This window comes from Dasypus novemcinctus, chromosome 8 (assembly GCF_030445035.2).
Source record: "Dasypus novemcinctus isolate mDasNov1 chromosome 8, mDasNov1.1.hap2, whole genome shotgun sequence".
NCBI classification, from domain to species: Eukaryota; Metazoa; Chordata; class Mammalia; order Cingulata; family Dasypodidae; genus Dasypus; species Dasypus novemcinctus.
Genome location: NC_080680.1, coordinates 47,737,160 through 47,754,124, shown reverse-complemented (window position 1 = coordinate 47,754,124; position 16,965 = coordinate 47,737,160). Strand labels below are relative to the sequence as shown.

The 16,965-nt window shown below is 36.7% G+C and overlaps 1 protein-coding gene across 5 annotated transcripts in view; it reads left to right on the top strand.

Moving 5' to 3' along the window:
- The first annotated feature begins 1,155 nt into the window (after positions 1-1,155).
- The window catches only part of BRD10 (bromodomain containing 10), a 123,207-nt gene continuing 107,397 nt past the window's right edge, over positions 1,156-16,965 (top strand). For 2 of the 5 annotated variants that reach the window (XM_058301830.2, XM_058301828.2), the window contains exons 1-2: positions 1,156-1,964; positions 12,001-12,066. In XM_058301830.2, the coding sequence (XP_058157813.1) occupies positions 1,366-1,964; positions 12,001-12,066 (665 nt within the window). In that variant the 5' untranslated portion in view covers positions 1,156-1,365. The remainder of the gene's footprint in view (positions 1,965-12,000; positions 12,067-16,965) is intronic. The other 3 variants (XM_058301831.2, XM_058301829.2, XM_058301832.2) reach the window with 3 other exon arrangements.

Sequence of the window (16,965 nt, the reverse complement as noted above, 5' to 3'; positions counted from 1 at the left end):
GGTTAAAAACCCCTGCTCTTTTTACTTTAATGGAAAGCATGAGATTAGTTTCCAAAATAATGAATTAATTTTGCTAACTGGGGACAAGAATTTCAGAAACTTTTTATAACTACTAGAGTTCTTTTAATCACCACCTTTTCCTTTGCATGTGAACATGTACTTCAGTAGGTTAAGTCCCTAAGCTGCTTCTCTAAGACTTTCAAAATTCTAGATTTATAAAAAGGTCGGCAGTAACAATGGGGGGGGGGGGGTGGAGGAGGGGGGGGGTGCAGAGAATGTAAATTTTTGAATGGATAGGATTTATATTTTGTGTTGTCTTTCTCACTATCTGTCTTCAAGAAAGGTTCTCTAATAACTTTCTTTATGATTCATTTTAGTTTTTCGGGCTAATAAAGGCCTTCCAAAAGGAATATCCTCTAGCAGCATTTGCTTTTTTAAAAAGCCCTTTGGCTCCCTTCCCAGGAGGTGGCGAGTAAAGCCGCGCAGACGCCTCGCTTCTCTCCTAACCCCTCCCTTTACAGTGGTCTACAAGCTGATGACATCAATGGTCCGCGCAACCTACCCGGCCTCGGGGCCTGTAGCTGAGCCCAAGACCTCGCCTTCGCGTAGTGGGGCGGGACGCAGACGGAGGTGGGGGGATGGGCTTGTTCTACTACGCATGCGTACCAGGGATGGCGACGATGCTCCTTTCTTTGCTTCTTTCACCAACTCGCCCCAGCCGGGGGAGCTGAGTGCCCTCCCCCACCTCCTCCTGCCCCTCCCCTCCCCCATACCCAGCGGGGCTTCTAACTGACAGTTGTCGCCGGGCCCCGTCCGCGCGCCGCCTCCTCCCGCCCGGGTTCCCCGCAGGTAGAGAGGGGTGGGAGGGGGTGTGAGGGAGAGGAGGAGCCGGAGCCGCCGCGGCCCAGCTTTGCGGACCCCTCGCGGGAGGCAATAGGAGAAACCCCCCTTACTCCTCGCCCCCTCCCAGCCCCCCAGACGGCCCGGGAGGGGGTGGGGTGCCGAGACCGCAGCGGCCTGGTCTGGCCTGGCGGGTGAGGAGTGGACGGGCGGGGCGCGGAGGAGTGAGGCGAGGGCCGCGCGCGCCGCCGCCGCCGCCGCCGCCACCGGGGGGAGGGGAGAGGAGGGCACCTAGGCTCTCCTCTTCTCTCCCCCCTCCCCCGCGCGCCATGTAACCCCGCCCCGCCGGCGGCGAGCTAGAGACCCCCGCGCGCTCTCAGCCGGGCCGGCGGCTGAGGAGAGCGAGGCCTGATGTGGCCCGGGCTGCGCGGCGCGGCCGAGCGGTGAGGAAGCGGCCCGTGCTCACGCGTCCCCTGGCGTCTCGAGCGGCCGCTCCACAGCGTCCGGCCTGGGCCTACCAGGAGCATGAGCGTGCCCGAGACGCCAGGGGAGATGGAGCCGGCTGGGGAGGAGGAGCGGCCGCCACCCGCTGCTGAAGAGGAGGACGAGGACGACGAGGAGGAGGTGGCAGCGGCGGCCCCGGCCTCAAGGCCGGCCCGAGGGAGGAGTGCCTCCTCGCGGGAGGACGCGGACGACCAGACTGAGGAGGCGGAGGCGATGATGGTCGGGGGCGGCGGCTGCAAGGAGCAGGAGCTGACCTACGAGCTGCAGCAGGGCTATCGCATCCTGGGCGAGTTTCTGCAGGAGAAGCACCGGGGCCTCACCGCCCCCTTCCTGCAGCCCCTGGGGGGCGTTGCCCTCGGGGAGGAGGAGGTGGCCGAGGAGCCGCGCAGCGGGGGCCGGGGCAGTCGTGCCCTCGCGCAGCAGTTCGGGCAGAGTATGTGTCTGCTGACGATGGAGGAGAAGTTCTCCAGCGGCCAGTACGGAGGCATCACCGAGTTCGTGGCGGACTTCAGGTTGATGCTGGAGACGTGCTATCGCCTGCACGGAGTGGATCACTGGATCTCCAAACAGGGCCAGAAGCTGGAGATGATGTTGGAGCAGAAGTTGGCGCTTCTTTCTCGGTAAGTGAGCCCGGTCCCTGGTGGGGCTGACAGACTGACACAAACACACCCTCACACGTGTCCGAGGATGGGTTGGGCCAGGGGGCGGGGGGCGTCGCTGATAGGTGCTGAGTCGGGGCTGGCGAACTCTGGGAGGAGGAGCATCGCTGGGCGCGGGCCCGCAGGGGTGTGGTGGGTGTGGGCCGAAAGAAACGTGCGCCCAAATGCGAGGAAGCTGAGAAGGGAGCCGAGTCCGGAGTGCTTAAGTTTGGTAAAGTTTGTAGATGTAAAATGAAATGGTGCCCTAGGAAGCATTACGTGGGTAGGCAGAGGAACAATTTTAGTGGGATGGAAGGTAAATCCGCAACTTTTAGGCAGTTTTAGCTTGCAACTAATAACAAAAATTTTAGCATGAAATATATTTAGAAAAATAATTTTGGTTCATATAAAACTTGGTTTTTAAGACAATTGAAAACCTATTTAAACTTCCCATTCAGACCATCAGAGATTTATGCGCTATTATTAAATGCTCTGGGAACGCATCTACACATTTTTAATAGGTTTAGACACATATGTTCTACCAGAAACCATAGGCAATTCAGGTGACACCGTGCTCTTGGTGTACTCCTTCTACATAGCCATTCGATTTTTCTATAGTAAGGAAATAATGTAATATAGGAGGCTACTAAGGTACACATATGGATTTAATAATCATATAATTTATAAGCAAATTAATTTTTCAAGAGGAAATTCTTAAGTGAATAGAAGAATAATGTTTTGCAAAATGGTAGTTAGTTCCAAATAGTAGTTCAAAACTAACAAAGTCAACTTGACCAAGTCACAACTATTTTTGGCCTCAGTATAATGATAGTACCTACCTCATAGGGTTGCTGTGAGAGTTAAATGAGTTAATAAATGTAAAATCAACAGTGCTGGTAACATTAAGTCCAGCATAATTTTTAGTCATTGCAATATTACTATTTGAATAAAAAGAACATTTACCTCGTATCTGAAACTGGGCATTGTACTTGTGCTTTTATAGGATAGTTCCTGAAAAGTTGTGTTAAAATTCTGTTGGTCGTTGATTTATCATTTTAATTTAAAAATAAATTCTCTCTCTAATTAATCTTTGTCATTGGCTTCCCATATGCTGTTTTCAAGACAGTGACTTCTTTTCACTGAAAACTGCAGTTAATGTAGTACTTGATTTCAGTAGAGGAGTGCTATTTAAACTAAGGAACCTTTTCTTGAAGCCGTTCGTAAAGTATAATTATTTAGTAGTGGACTAATTCACAGTTTGTTTTGTAAATTATTTTTAGAACTTTAATTTTTAGTATGGTATACTTGTGTAGTATGTTTGTTTCCCTTGCCTCCACAGCTTTATATTTATGACTCAAATAATGAGCAACCTATTTACACCTGTCATTAATTTTAAGTAGTAAAAAATGTTCCAAATTGGTATCACAAGATTTTAGATCTGGAAGGAACCTTAGAGTTTATCTAGTCCAAGCTTCCAGTTTTACTGATGTGGAAACAGGGATCCAGAATTAGGCAAGAGAATTACTCCATGAAGTGCTAAGAAGTATCATGTAAGCTCAAATGAATGATAAGTCTTTCCAAAAGCACTGTATGTATAGCAGATATTTTTTGGGTTTTGCAAAGAAACAGGGAGACTTTTTTATTCACAAAAGTGAATTTCTAAATGTTGAGACTCATCATCCCAGTGGCTAATACTCAGAGTACTGCAGTCTTACATGATCTAATAATTCCCATACTTAGAAATTAAACTTAAAATATTGCATAATTTATAAACATATTTCCTACATTCTTAGGCCAATTGTGATAAAAATTTTACATTTTAGTACCAAAAGGTAATATCGCAAATGTGAAAGTTATGGATCTCTTAATTTTTTGTATTTTATGCATGCAAGCATTTTGTAAATAATAGGTTTACTGGACCAAACGGGCATATTAGGACATCATTTCTTTTGCTCTACTAGCTTAAGATCTAAGTCATTACTGTATAAGTGCTTTGAGTGGACACTTTGAGAAAAGCATAGGTTACAACTGTTGGGAATACAGTTAGAATGTGTAGATACTGAAGAACAATGTAGATTGTCCATGTGAATATGATTTTCAGTAAATGGATGACTCATGCCTTATTTGTAAATATCTTAAGGTGGTATGTAATATTCTAGTAATAAAAAGCAATTTGTCAGTTACTATTATTTAAAGTTTTGTGGTTTTTTGTCTTGTGTATATTTGCAAGACATTGAATTAAATGTATTTTCAAATTTCTGTAGGAGAACTTTACAGCTGCTTCTTATACTTTTGTGTCTAACAGTGAGCAATAAATGAGGAACATTAAAGAGAATGTTTCATTATTGTTAGAGAGGAGTTTTATAATTTGTGTTTCAGTGTCTTCATCTGAACTGTGAGGATGCAAGACTAGATTAGTTAGTTGATCGTCCAAATATTTGAGCTTTTGAGAACTGGACATAATAGTGCCTGAAATCAGAAGATAAGTTCCCTCCTGATAAGTGTTTTATAATTGAATAAGGAAACTCACACAAAAAGATAAAGATACAATGTAATGATTTTGTAGCGAAGATTTGAGCAAGGTTCAAGGGGAACTCTGAGGAAGGTGACCTTAATCTGAAGAGGAGGAGGGTAAGCATGGGAATGGCGAGTGAGAAAAGGGGGGAAATCCGAGATTTATTAAAAGATATTATAAAGAAATATATACTTGAACTGACTCTTGAAGGATTGAAGATTGCTCCTGGATTTTTGGAAGGGATTGGGGGCCATTTCACAATGCTGAACTATAGTGAATGTGCATTAAATAGCATAATGTTTCTGGAAACTACAAGTACTTCTGTGTAGTTACATTATGGTCTCCAGAGTAGTGTTTGCATCTCAGGGGTTATATAGGATGATCATCCATTGGGATGAGGGAGAAAAATAACAGAACTTGAATAAACATTTATATTCTGTACTATTTAAAGGTTTATTAATGTATACTTTGCTTATATTTATATATCTTTTGTGTGTGTATATATATATATATATATGTGATTTAATATTTGTGACTAGAACTATGAAACTCAGGTCTGCTGTTTCAGTTTCCAAAGCCTGGTTAATTGCTCTAAAGAATTTGAAATTGAACTACAGATGTTTGTATTATTTTCTAAAATGACACCATTTTTTAAAAGTTTCAATATATCTTTTAAGATTTTAAAATTAAAATAGCCATTTTCTACCATCCACTACTATAGACGCTATTTTCTTTATTAGACAACATAACTTTTCTCAAGGAAAGTTATATTTTAAAAGGGTCTTAGCTTATTTCAGGTAATTGTGAGAAATAGCAGTTAGAATTAGAAATAGGGGGAAATCATATTCTAAGTAGAAAGGAATAGAAAATACTTAATAGCAAGAGCTTTAGGAACTAGTTTATGTTAATAAGAATTTTTTGCCTTTTCCATGACTAATTTTAAAATAATATTTTTAAAGGTTTAGAACTATGGTTATGTAGTCTGAAAATGACTCTTTCTAGTTTTAAAATGTTTGTTTATAGGAGATGAATCACCAGTGACTCCAACAGAGCTGAATTAAATAATTTAATTTTGACTAAGATATTTTGGTGAAAATAAACTTGAATATAATATATCCTTGTTAAAATTATTCTTAATTTCTGAATTAAGTTGCTGTTAAAGAATGCTACATGAAATTGGCTAAGAATTAAGAATGCTTAAACTATAGCTGAGGGTTATTTCATTTTGTAACTGCTTTTTAGTTGGCAGGATATTTTTCTTGGAGATGAGAGTATAAAAGCATCATCATAAAGCCTCAAAAATATAAAATAGAGGTTTCCTAGTACAACTAGTAATTGAAATAAAAATAAACTCTGTGGTAGTCCGATTGTAAACCTTCTAAGTTTGAATAATTGTTGACTTGTTTATACTCAAATTAAGATAAACACCCCAAAATTAATTGGGAATTTTAACAAGATACTTATTTCTCCCTAGGGGTTTAACTCCCTAGTAGATTCTGTAATTCTATCTGTTTTATCTAAATCTTTAAAAAATTTGACATCTTTGGTAGTAGAATCTGGATGTCGCTTGTTCGGAACTATAGAATGTTATGCTGCATGTAGTTCTATATAATATAGTTGTCATTCGTTTAAAAATTCTTTTTAAAAATGTTTTGTTACTTAAGAAGGTTCAGAAAAGGTATAAATGCAGTGATGAAAGGATGAAGTGTTTTAATTAACAAGACATTTATTAAGCACCTGCACTATTCTGGGATTTGGGGGATGGGCTAGATAGCCCCCAAGAAGTGAAGATGGTAGGAAGAAATATTCACAGGTATGGTAAAAGGTAAAATCTGTTAAAACAGGGATTCTTAAACTTGTTTCATTATCAGAACACATGAAAGTCATGGTATTATTTACAGAACTCTGAAATATTGATACATTGTACTTAGTTGTGTTAAGAATACGATTTTTTTGCTAGTACTTATAAAAGGCTTAAAACAGATTATGGGAGGAGCCTTTAATTGGAGAAGTTTTTGGCAGCTTAGTCCATGTTGGGAGGACATAATCACTTATGGATTTTTGATGGTTCGTCTTGGTTCAGCCATGAAATAACTGTTTCAAAGGATCATACTGTGAGGACTACTTTGATAAGCTGTATTGTAGAGTGTTAGAGGAGTGAAGAGGAGGGACAATTACTTTGGGAAGTGGAAAGTGGTGGTTACTGATTGAAAAAAATATTTTATTGTATTTTACTTGCATTCATAGCTTTTGAGCTAGGTTTTGAAGGATAGGTAGAATTTTGACAGGTAGATTTGAGGAGTTAATTGAACAATTAATTTGAACTGTTCTGTGCTATGTAGTATGTAAAGTCCTGTGGATAACAAGTGATTAGCAATATCCCTTACTTCAAGGTGGTAAGTAAACAGAAATGCATAGGTCAAGAAGAGGAGGCAGGAGAATACAGAGTATTTAGGGGAATAGTTTATACTCAGTGGTTAGAGTGTAGGGTGGTGAGGACCTTAAGTGGCAGATAAGTATAGAAAGATACACTGGGATCAGTTATGGAGAACCTGAAATGCTTGCTAAGGAATTTAGATGCTAAGTAGTGTAGATCTATCACAGGTTTTAACCAAGGTATAGGTATGATTTTACTAGTATTTTTAGGCTTGCAGGATGAAATGGAAGGAAAGAGAATGAAGAAACCAAATAAAAGGCTGAGTTAATTCTGGCAAGAGATGGTAAGCAGTAGGAATAGAAAGGTGGCTATAGATTCAAAAGAGGTAAGTTGAACAATTAAAAGATTAAAATGGCAGTCTCCTGGATGTGAGTGATGTTCAAAATGAATTTGAGCATTTGCACCCAGGTGATGGTGATGCTGGGGAAATGAGAAGAGACATTCATTTAGAGATATCCAGCTGAGAATTATTAGAAGTGTGCATATGGAGCTCAGCAGAGTTACTAGGTCTAGAGATGTTAAAGAGTTAACCTGCAGAAAGATGATTATTGACGCAATGGAAGTGAATGAGATTGCTCAGGAAAGAGTCTAGTGAAAACATAGACCAAAAGCAGAACTTTATGAAAAGATTGACCTCTTTTACAGTATGAAAAGACAGAAGATTAGAAGGATTAGGACTAAAATATGTAGAATGTGTATGAAAAGCTGAAATACATAATTGAGAAGAAACAGTTAATAAAGCTGAAAAGAGTTTATGCTGGAATAAGTAAAAGGTATTATTCGAAATATAGTAACCTTACAATATTTAAGAGAGGTTTTTGTTCCATTTGAAAATATTAATTTGATAATTTAGATTAAATATAATTTTTAAAAACCTAATAGATTCTAATGTGTTTTGCCTTATTGTCTCTTCTCATTGTATTTGTGCCCTTTTGTTTATTTATTTTCCTAAAATACAAACTAGGGCAGGGGAAAAAAATGGTGTGTGGAGAGAAGATTCTGACTCTTTCATAGCTGTATTGTAATTTTCAGATCCACACTAGGCCATCTTCATAAAATTAGAGTTGCCCAGAATAAATAATAGGCATTTTTATTTCCTCGAAACTTACATAATAATATGAATATTTAAAGTTCATATTAAATTACCTGAGTTTTGCTCTTTTTAATTGAGAGAAGTCAGTAAATCACAGTGGTAGTAATGTGCGTCGCCAAGCCCTTTGTTACATTATCTTCCATCTGGGATCTGTGAGTGTTCCAGAATTAATTGTGCTTAAAAACCACGATATTAAGTATGTACACTTAGAAAACAAGACTAAATTAAACCAATAAAATATTAGTAGTGGTTATTGTTACGTTGAAAAATCCTGGGTGCTTTTCATTTCCTTCCTTCAACTTTTCTGTATATTCTACATTTTCTACAATAATAATATTACTTTTATAGTAGAAAATAGATTTCATTTAAAGGAAATCAGTATTTGCAATTTTGGATAACCATATGGGTAAACTATTTGTATCACCAAGACTTATAAAACAATGCAATAATGTTAAAAGTTGTAACTGGATGGTCATTTATAATTTTCCTTCCCACTTCAAAATTTTTTAATTTTAATTTTTTTTTACTGTGACTATGTATTTCTATTATTTTTTAAAAATAACTTTCAATATATAAAATCTACAGATTTTTTTCTAGGTGCAGTTTTAAGGACTTGAAATAGTTCATGCTATTTTTTCACACATCCCTCCCTCTTCCTTGCAAAAGGCATCAGATTGTCTGGAGTTTCCTGCAGTCTTGGATTTTACTGGTAGCATTCTATTCTTTTATAATTTTGCTGAATTTGTTAAAATGAAAGTTAATGAATAGTATTTTTATAATGTAGTTTTTGTTTATTTTCCTTTATATTTAAAATTCACCTCTTAAACTTTATATAGCAAGTATGTCATTCACATTTTGTTTCTCCAGTTAAGTTTAGAACATGAAAGTAATGTCCATAGCAAGTTACTGTATTAATAATCTGAGAAAATTGATTCCAATTCACAATTCTATAAAAGCATTAAATCTCTAGTAATCCCTGTTAACATAGTGCTGACATGTTAAATAGCATCAAAATGAAAAAGAAGCATTGGCCTGAACCCCAGTGATAGTCAAAAACGCAGGGAGCTATTCTCGACCGCTTGTATCCGTTTAAGCCTTTTTGTGTGCTCTTACACTATATATCACTGTATATATCCTCCCTTTCCCCACCTCCCTCCCCACCCAATGGATGGGGGTGGGGACTGAAAAGAAATCTAAGGTTAGCTCTCATAGCTTTGTGTTTGATCAGTAAAATACTGTATTAATTGACCTGACAGCATTTGGTTTCATTTTAAAATTTTGTGTTTTTCTTTTGTAGTCTATTATGAGTTCTACGCTGTTACGGTTTTTAACCAGGTTTTATAACTTTCCCTCCTGTACAATACGGAAAAGCATGTATGCATGTGAGGGTGCATTTTAGGCATTCTAGGAAAAGGGTGCAAACCTTTATTTGGCCCTCAGAGGGCTCAGGTCCAGGAAACTTAAGAACCACAGCTTTAGCATCACAGAATTAACAAGCATCCAGTGTTAAGCTGATATTTGGGTAAAATGGAAAAAAATTCCTGTGAACTAAATGAAGAAAAAATTAGGCCTTTAACAGAAATAACAGCATAGAATTTGAATAGTACCTGAAGATAAGTATACTTATATTATGCTTATGTTTATACTAGTAATATTAGGCTCATAAAGAGGTATATTTAACCTGACCTTTAAGTGATAGCTTGCTTTGCATGAAGTTACAGGAAAAAGGTCATAGAAATAGAGTTCTTGGCATTCTATAGTTAATATATGACTGGGAACATCATTTTGTTCTGAATAAAGTAAGGTTAATTCCTTGTGTATTGAAAAGACACTGGCTTTCTCTAGAATTTCCTTCATAGTCATTGGCCATTAATATTGTGAAATGTATAACAATCACAAAATGTCTGGAGTTGCCTGTTGTTTATTTACAAATCTCCTTTTTTATGTCTAGTGTAATTTCAATCATCATTTGAGGCCCAGTTCAGATAATACCTCCTCTATGAAGCCTGATGCAAATTAATTGCTTTTCTCCTGTACTCCCATGATTCTTTGTATTGCATCTTTCATAGCACTTAAAAACCCATTGTGGTGGTGATGGTTGCACATACCTGTGAATATACTAAAAATCATTTAACTGTGTGCATTAAATGAGTGTATTGTAGAAAATGTTAATTATATCTCAATAAAAGTTTTTTCAAAAAACACATTGTTTTATGCATGTATCTGCTTCCACATATCCATTGATCATGAATTATGATCTTTGTAAGGGAAAAGGGATATGTCTTATTTGTCACTGCATCTTTAAGACCTTAGACATACATAACAAGTGTTGAGTAACTCTTGAGTTAATGAATTAAACATATGAAAAAAAAGATTGAATCAAATATTCAGTTACCATATTAAGCCAAATTCCTGCTTGTTGTTTTAAGACTCAGTCAAGAAAACTTGTCTATATCTTCCCTCTCTTCTTTTTGAAATGGGTTAAGTATATTCTTCTATCTTTGTATTACCCTCCTTTTTGGATTCATAGAATTTGTACATAAGTTTTGAGTACTATGGTTTCTGTTTATATGTCTGTCTGCTTCACTAAATTTTAGATTTCCTTGTGCATTTTGTGTTGTGTCTCTTAAAACTGGTATTTCAAGTGTAGGGGTGCTCCTTAAATATTTGTTGAGTTAAATGAAGTCACCATACCCTCCCTTAAGGGATTGATCTAATATACAAAAGCATAATAGAAGGTAGTGTATGGTAAATGTAAGACAGGTACAGTTAATTTGACTTTACGTATTCTTATAATGTTTATTATTTGGTAGTGTTAAGCCCAGAGCTCTTGCCCTGCCTGCCCGCTCCACCCCCTCCTTTTCCTCCTCCCACAGCTGAACATTCCTGTGATACGAAACCTGAGCTGCCACTTCCACTCCCTCTGGGAGCATCCCTGTTGATATGAAAGTAACAACCCGTGTCAGTGGGTTGAGAACATGTAGGATGTAGGTGGAGCTACAAATCTGATATGAGTTATCACATTCCGACCCTGAAACTACAAGGCTAGCATAAATCATCACAACCTAGCCCTTTGTAGTCTAGCCCCAGAAAGAGTTATAAAAATCCCTTTCTATTCCTGCCTCAGGGCTGTGCTCTGTCCAGACTCAGTCCGCCTGCTAGCTCTCTTATTAAAGGCTTTGCTTAGACTGACCTCAGCTCCCTCTCTGATCTCTAAAATCAAAGACATATATAAGGAAAGAGAGAAGTTGATAAACTAAATTGGTGTAGAAGTCATTCCAGGCAACAAGAATAACATTCAAAAGTGCAAAGGCCAAAAACCTACTGTATAGTGAGGGAATGGCCAGTAAAAATTTTATTTGACTGGAGTATAGTTATATGAAGAAAAGTGGCAACAGGTGTGACAGGGAAGGACCATCTAATGGGCCAGGACACAAAGGGCCTGAAATGCTGTGCTAATAAAGAATTTGAAATTCCATACTAGGAAGTTATTGTATTTAAAAGGCTTTTCAGAAAATTACATGATCACAGATAGAGGAGCAATATACTGAAGGGACAGATATATGAGGTGAATTAGAGAAAGAGACTAGCATTATTTTTTATCTCTTCCTGTCCCTTAGTTTTTAGTTTCTCTTATTCTTTTGACTTCCAAGTTAAAAGAATTGCATATGACCTTGTTTTTCTTATGTTAACACATTTAGTGTAGGATTATATACAAATGTATTTGAGAAATCTGTTTTTTTCTATTGCAGAAATTCTAGAGTAACCCTAAAAAGAGAAGACTGTAGTGCTTTAATGTACTTTAATATATTGAATAATTTTTTCATGATCAGAATGCATAAATTATGGGATAATGGAGATATATTTTAATTTTTTGTTATTTAATAGTTTAAACTCTTTTTCTTCTAAAACAGTATTGATCTTTTTCCATATTCTAAACACCCTGGTAAGCATTCTTTATGCTCTTTTGCAGAAGATTTGGAAAAAAGAGAAACTCAAAAAAAATTAAAATAAAAACCACTCATCCCATGAGCCGGAGGTAATAAGTTAGCTTTTCTTTATCTCATCTGTATACATATAATCTGTTCACACACTCACAAAAACTAAGTACAAATTTTGGATTGTGCTTATAAAGAATTTTATATTAGATAATTATTAAATTTTACCCATATGAACAGTGTATGAAATTATTTCAAAATTTCCTCTTATGCACTAACAAATTAACAAAAGTAGGGCCAGGTTTTTCTTTGAATAAATTGGCTCTTTGCCACATGGATTAATATTTTTTGTTTTGTTTTGCTACCAGCAAAAAACTGAGACCACTTTCATTGAAAATCAGCCTAACTCATTAAGAACTAGGTGAAGCCATCTGTCATGGAATGATGAGTTTAAAAGATTTATAGTAAGAAGATGCTTTTTAAAAATCTTATGTTTCAGATCACACGTTAGCTAGCTTTCTAATACTTTCCTTAGTCCACATTTTGTAACTGTCCTTTTCAACAGATGTTATGAATAATTTACCAGTCTAGAGCAAAGAATAGAAACAACCTGTGTTGGCTGCCTTTAATATAAAAAAGCCTGGCAGAAATTTTGAAATTGTTTTATTTATCTTAATTATAGTAATAGTTAACATTTATTAAATGTAGGGCTTTGCCTTTATTACATTGTTTAATTCTCACAGTTACTCTTGAGGTAAATAGTTATTTATAAAGCCTGTTTGCAGGTTAAGAAACTGAGGCACAGAAAGATTTATTTGCCCAAGCTCCTTAGTAGCAGGACCTGGATTTGAATCCAGACAGTCTGGCTCCAAAGCCCAGGTCACTGTGTTATGTTGCTTATGAACAAAAACTATAGGGATTGAGAGAAAAGAGGCTTTCTGTCAGAGAGACTAGGGAGAAAAGGATCATAAAAGATTTCAAGGAATAGGGAACATTTAGATATCTGTGGTGGTAGGACTCAACTTTATTGCAGAAATCTAGAGGAAATACTTTAAGTATAACTGTAATGTACATGGAGTTTTTTAAAGCAACCCGGTGATTGGTTTATGTTTTATTAAGAGTTAATTAACTAAAAAATAATATTTGCCCCTGGTGGCAAAAACTAAATGGTAAAAGGTACAATTTTTTAAAAATGCCTCTTTCCAGCTCCCTCTGTTAAGAGGCCTCTATTGTTAATAGTTTATTTCCAATTGAGTATCTAATAGCCATCTCTAACTTGTTTAATGCTGAATTTATGATTTGTTTTGTTCTGTTTTTTAAATGCCTGTTCTTCTCATCTGAGTAAATGACTTCACTCTCTACCAAGTTGCTCTGCCAAGAAAACTAGCATTTTTTCTTGATTCTTCCTTTTCACTTCCTCCCCATATTGAGCATATCTTCCAGTCCTAAACTTTCTACCTTAAAAGTATGATTTTAAATCTTGTTTCTCTCCACTGTCACTGCTTAAGGACAAGCCATTATCATTTCTTGACTGAAATTCTGCTGTACTTTCCTGGTTTGCTTTCTTGGGCTCTTTCCTCCCAGAATCCATGTTCTACATAATAGCCAGAGTGGGCTTTTAAAATTTTTGTTAAGGGAAATCAGTAATCTGCCTAATTCATTGCATTGACACTTTGGCCATAGTAAGGAGTTTGGCACACTGTTCTAAATATATACCTGGCAAACCATTCTCACTTCACAGCCCTTACATTTACTGTTTCTTTTATCTAGAACATTTTATGTACAAGTTCTTCTTTACTCTTCCTCACAGAGTTTAAAATGTATCTTGTAGTTAGACTAAGGTATATGAGTATTTGTTTACTCACTTTTTGTATATCTTCTCTACTAACATGTAAGCTCAGTGAAGTCAGGGATCTTGCCTATAAATGTTGATGCCAGCTACCTGTCCCACTACTTATGAGTGCTTAATTAATATTAATGAAGGATTAAATGAATGAACAAATGAATGGATTGATGTGAAATTTATTTTTGTCAAGGAGTGAGGTTGAAGTCTAGCTTTATTTTTTTCTCAAATGTCCAACCAGTTGTCCCAAAGTAAGTAGAATAGTAAGATATATCAGGACAGTGGAGAAGTACAAAAATAGATACAAAAACACTGGAAATTTAATATATTATAAAGATGGTATTTCAAAGCAATGGAGAAAAGCAAAGTTGATAGTGTTATTCCATGAACACCATAGTATCCACTTGCCAGATCATCCTAATTTCATTTATGTCTTAGCTCTTTTCAGGCCCCTAAATCCCTTTGGCAGGATATATTATTTCAGGTAGACAGGGGCAAAACTCATTCTTGGATTCCTGTCTCTTCTTGTGCCATTGTCTGAATCTGAGTCTCCTGAATGTATAGTTTGTTACTGAAAAGCCTTATCAAGCCTTGGCAGATATTTAGGTAGGTGGCCAGGAACAGGAAGCCTGCTTTGCAAACTTGTCACAACTTTAGTATCTTCTAGGGAACACAAACACATCTGGATGTGTGGGAGTTAATGACCCTCAGGGACCTTCTTTTTGTCTGTACTGAGAAATCCTGGATGGTTCTGTGTGGTAAGAAATAGCTGTAGTGGTAGTAAAATGTTTAAAATTGCAGTCCTAACTTAGTAAAAATGTTTATCAAACTTGCTAAGGTTGGTAAGTTATTTTTCAGATACCATTTCTATATAAATAAAACTTTATGCTTGCTTTTATGCCTTCCTTAAAAGATAAACAAAATCAAGGAATGGAAATTTATTCTAAAAATGTTTTGGATTTTTAAAAAATGAGTTATGGCCTTTAGTTCTTTTAGGCATTGTGTCATTTGTTTGGTGCAGTTGCCTTCCTGAATTTTATGAAAGACTGCCTTTTTTGCTTAATCCTTCACTGTTGCAGTCTATCTGGAAAATTAAAGTTTAGATCACTTAGTACTTAAAAATTTTCTCCTTTGATCTCTGCTATTTTTAAACTTATCCTTGAGTCCTCTTCTTTTGCCGCCCTCCTCCCCCTTCTAACTATAGATGATTCCTAAAGTTCTGCCTTTAAATCTTATTTCTCTATATTTAGTCCCTTGGAGAGATTTTCTTGTTTTTTTTTTTAACTTGTATCTAAGACTCCCAGATCAGTATCTTGAGCCCTCACTTTTGTATTAGTTTCATATTTTTGTTTATAGAACTTCTCCAATTGGTTGTGTAGCTATTATCTGAAAATGTTGAAAACGATTTTATTTCAAACCCAAAGCTTCCCTCTTTTCTGTTTTCTTTTCATCTTTCACATTATTACCAATGGTATCACCGTTATTTCAACCTAAATATATCAGTGTCATCTTCACTTTTTATATTTTTCATCCCGTGTATACACTGTCAGCATTCAATTGCTAAATCCTTTTACTCAGTAGAGCTTTTGGATATAGTGGTCTTTGAAATTATTTTGTGAAGAATGGAAGGAGAAGTTGACTTCTTTCAAAGAAGTCTTAGGCGGGTTTGAGAGCCCAGTTAAGATTATGGTTAGAAAACAGACTACATGGTGGTGATTTCTTTTTCCTACAATTCTTTAGTAGTGGAGGTTTAGGAGTGAAGTTTGACTAAGATGTAGGAACGACGTGGGGTACCTGAGACATAAAGATAAGTGGATAAGAGAGTTGGGAGTTTTGGTAAGAAAAGAGGTTAGTCATGTATTAAGGGATCCCAACTACTTATCTATGTGAGTAGCTGGAATCGGTCGAATTAGTTAGAGCAAATGGTGAGGTCAAACAAGGGACTGGAGATCTGGATAAGGACAAAGAATAAATGCAGAGGAAACAAGAGTAACAACTGGGAGAAGAGAAAGCAAAAAGCAGAGTAGGACTATTAAGTCTGTGATAAATGCTTTTATTGTGCTTTTTTTTTTTTTTTAATGAGAACTACTGAACATCAGGTAGCTTACAGGTGCAGATAAGAACTGTGGTCTCCAAACTTTTATGATCTGGCTTCCCAAAAGAAAAAATTTGACTGAGTACTCTCAATATATGCATATTCATTTATAAATCATTTATAGATAATTTTTAATATTATTCTCCTGTATTATAAAAAACTAGGCACTTAAAATGATGTTAAACTTTAAAAAAAAATTTTTAAATATTTATTAATGGCACAGAAAGCTACCTTTGGTGCAGATATTGTGATGCTTCGTAATTTTTGAAAACTGGTTGTAGAGCTATTTGAAAGACTTGTTTGAATAGGTTTATGTTGGTATTTTGGTATTTGGGTTTTATGTCTGTTATAATTCAGAGCTCATGAAGATTCATAAATTCAATGGAAGAAGTGTATTGCAGACTGGGCTTACTGTATTGTGATGTATATCTAGCAAATATGCAAAACTTTTTGTTGAAATTCACCAGTGAAATTTCTTTCTTCCCTAATTTCAATTAGTTTGTCTTAGAAACTGATATTTAAGTTCTCCACTGTTGGCTATTCTTCATTTACCACTCTACATCCACACTAACTTTAATAATGTATATAAAGTTTAAAATGAAAAATTAACACCTTGGCTTGCACTGCACATTAGGATTCTCCAGGAAAACAGAACCAACAGGATGTATATGTATGTATAGGTATATATAAATAATTTTTTTTTTTTTTTAGGAGGTACCATGGGTTGAACCCAGGACCTCATACATGGGAAGCCAGCACTCAAGCACTGAGCTACATCCCCTCCCATTATATATATTATATAAAACAATATATATATAACAAGATTTATTATTGGTTTTGCTGATTCTCTCTCTTGTTTTTGTTTTTATCCGTGTTTATCTCCACTGTAATCTTTGTTATTTCCTTCCTTCTGCTCACTTTGAACTTAGTTTGCTCTTCTTTTTCTCATTCTTCCAGTCTTAAGGTTAGATCTCTGATTTGAAATCTTTCTCCTTTTGTGATGTAAGCATTTAGAGCTATACATTTCCCTTTCAGCACTGCTTTTGCTGCATCTTGTAAGTT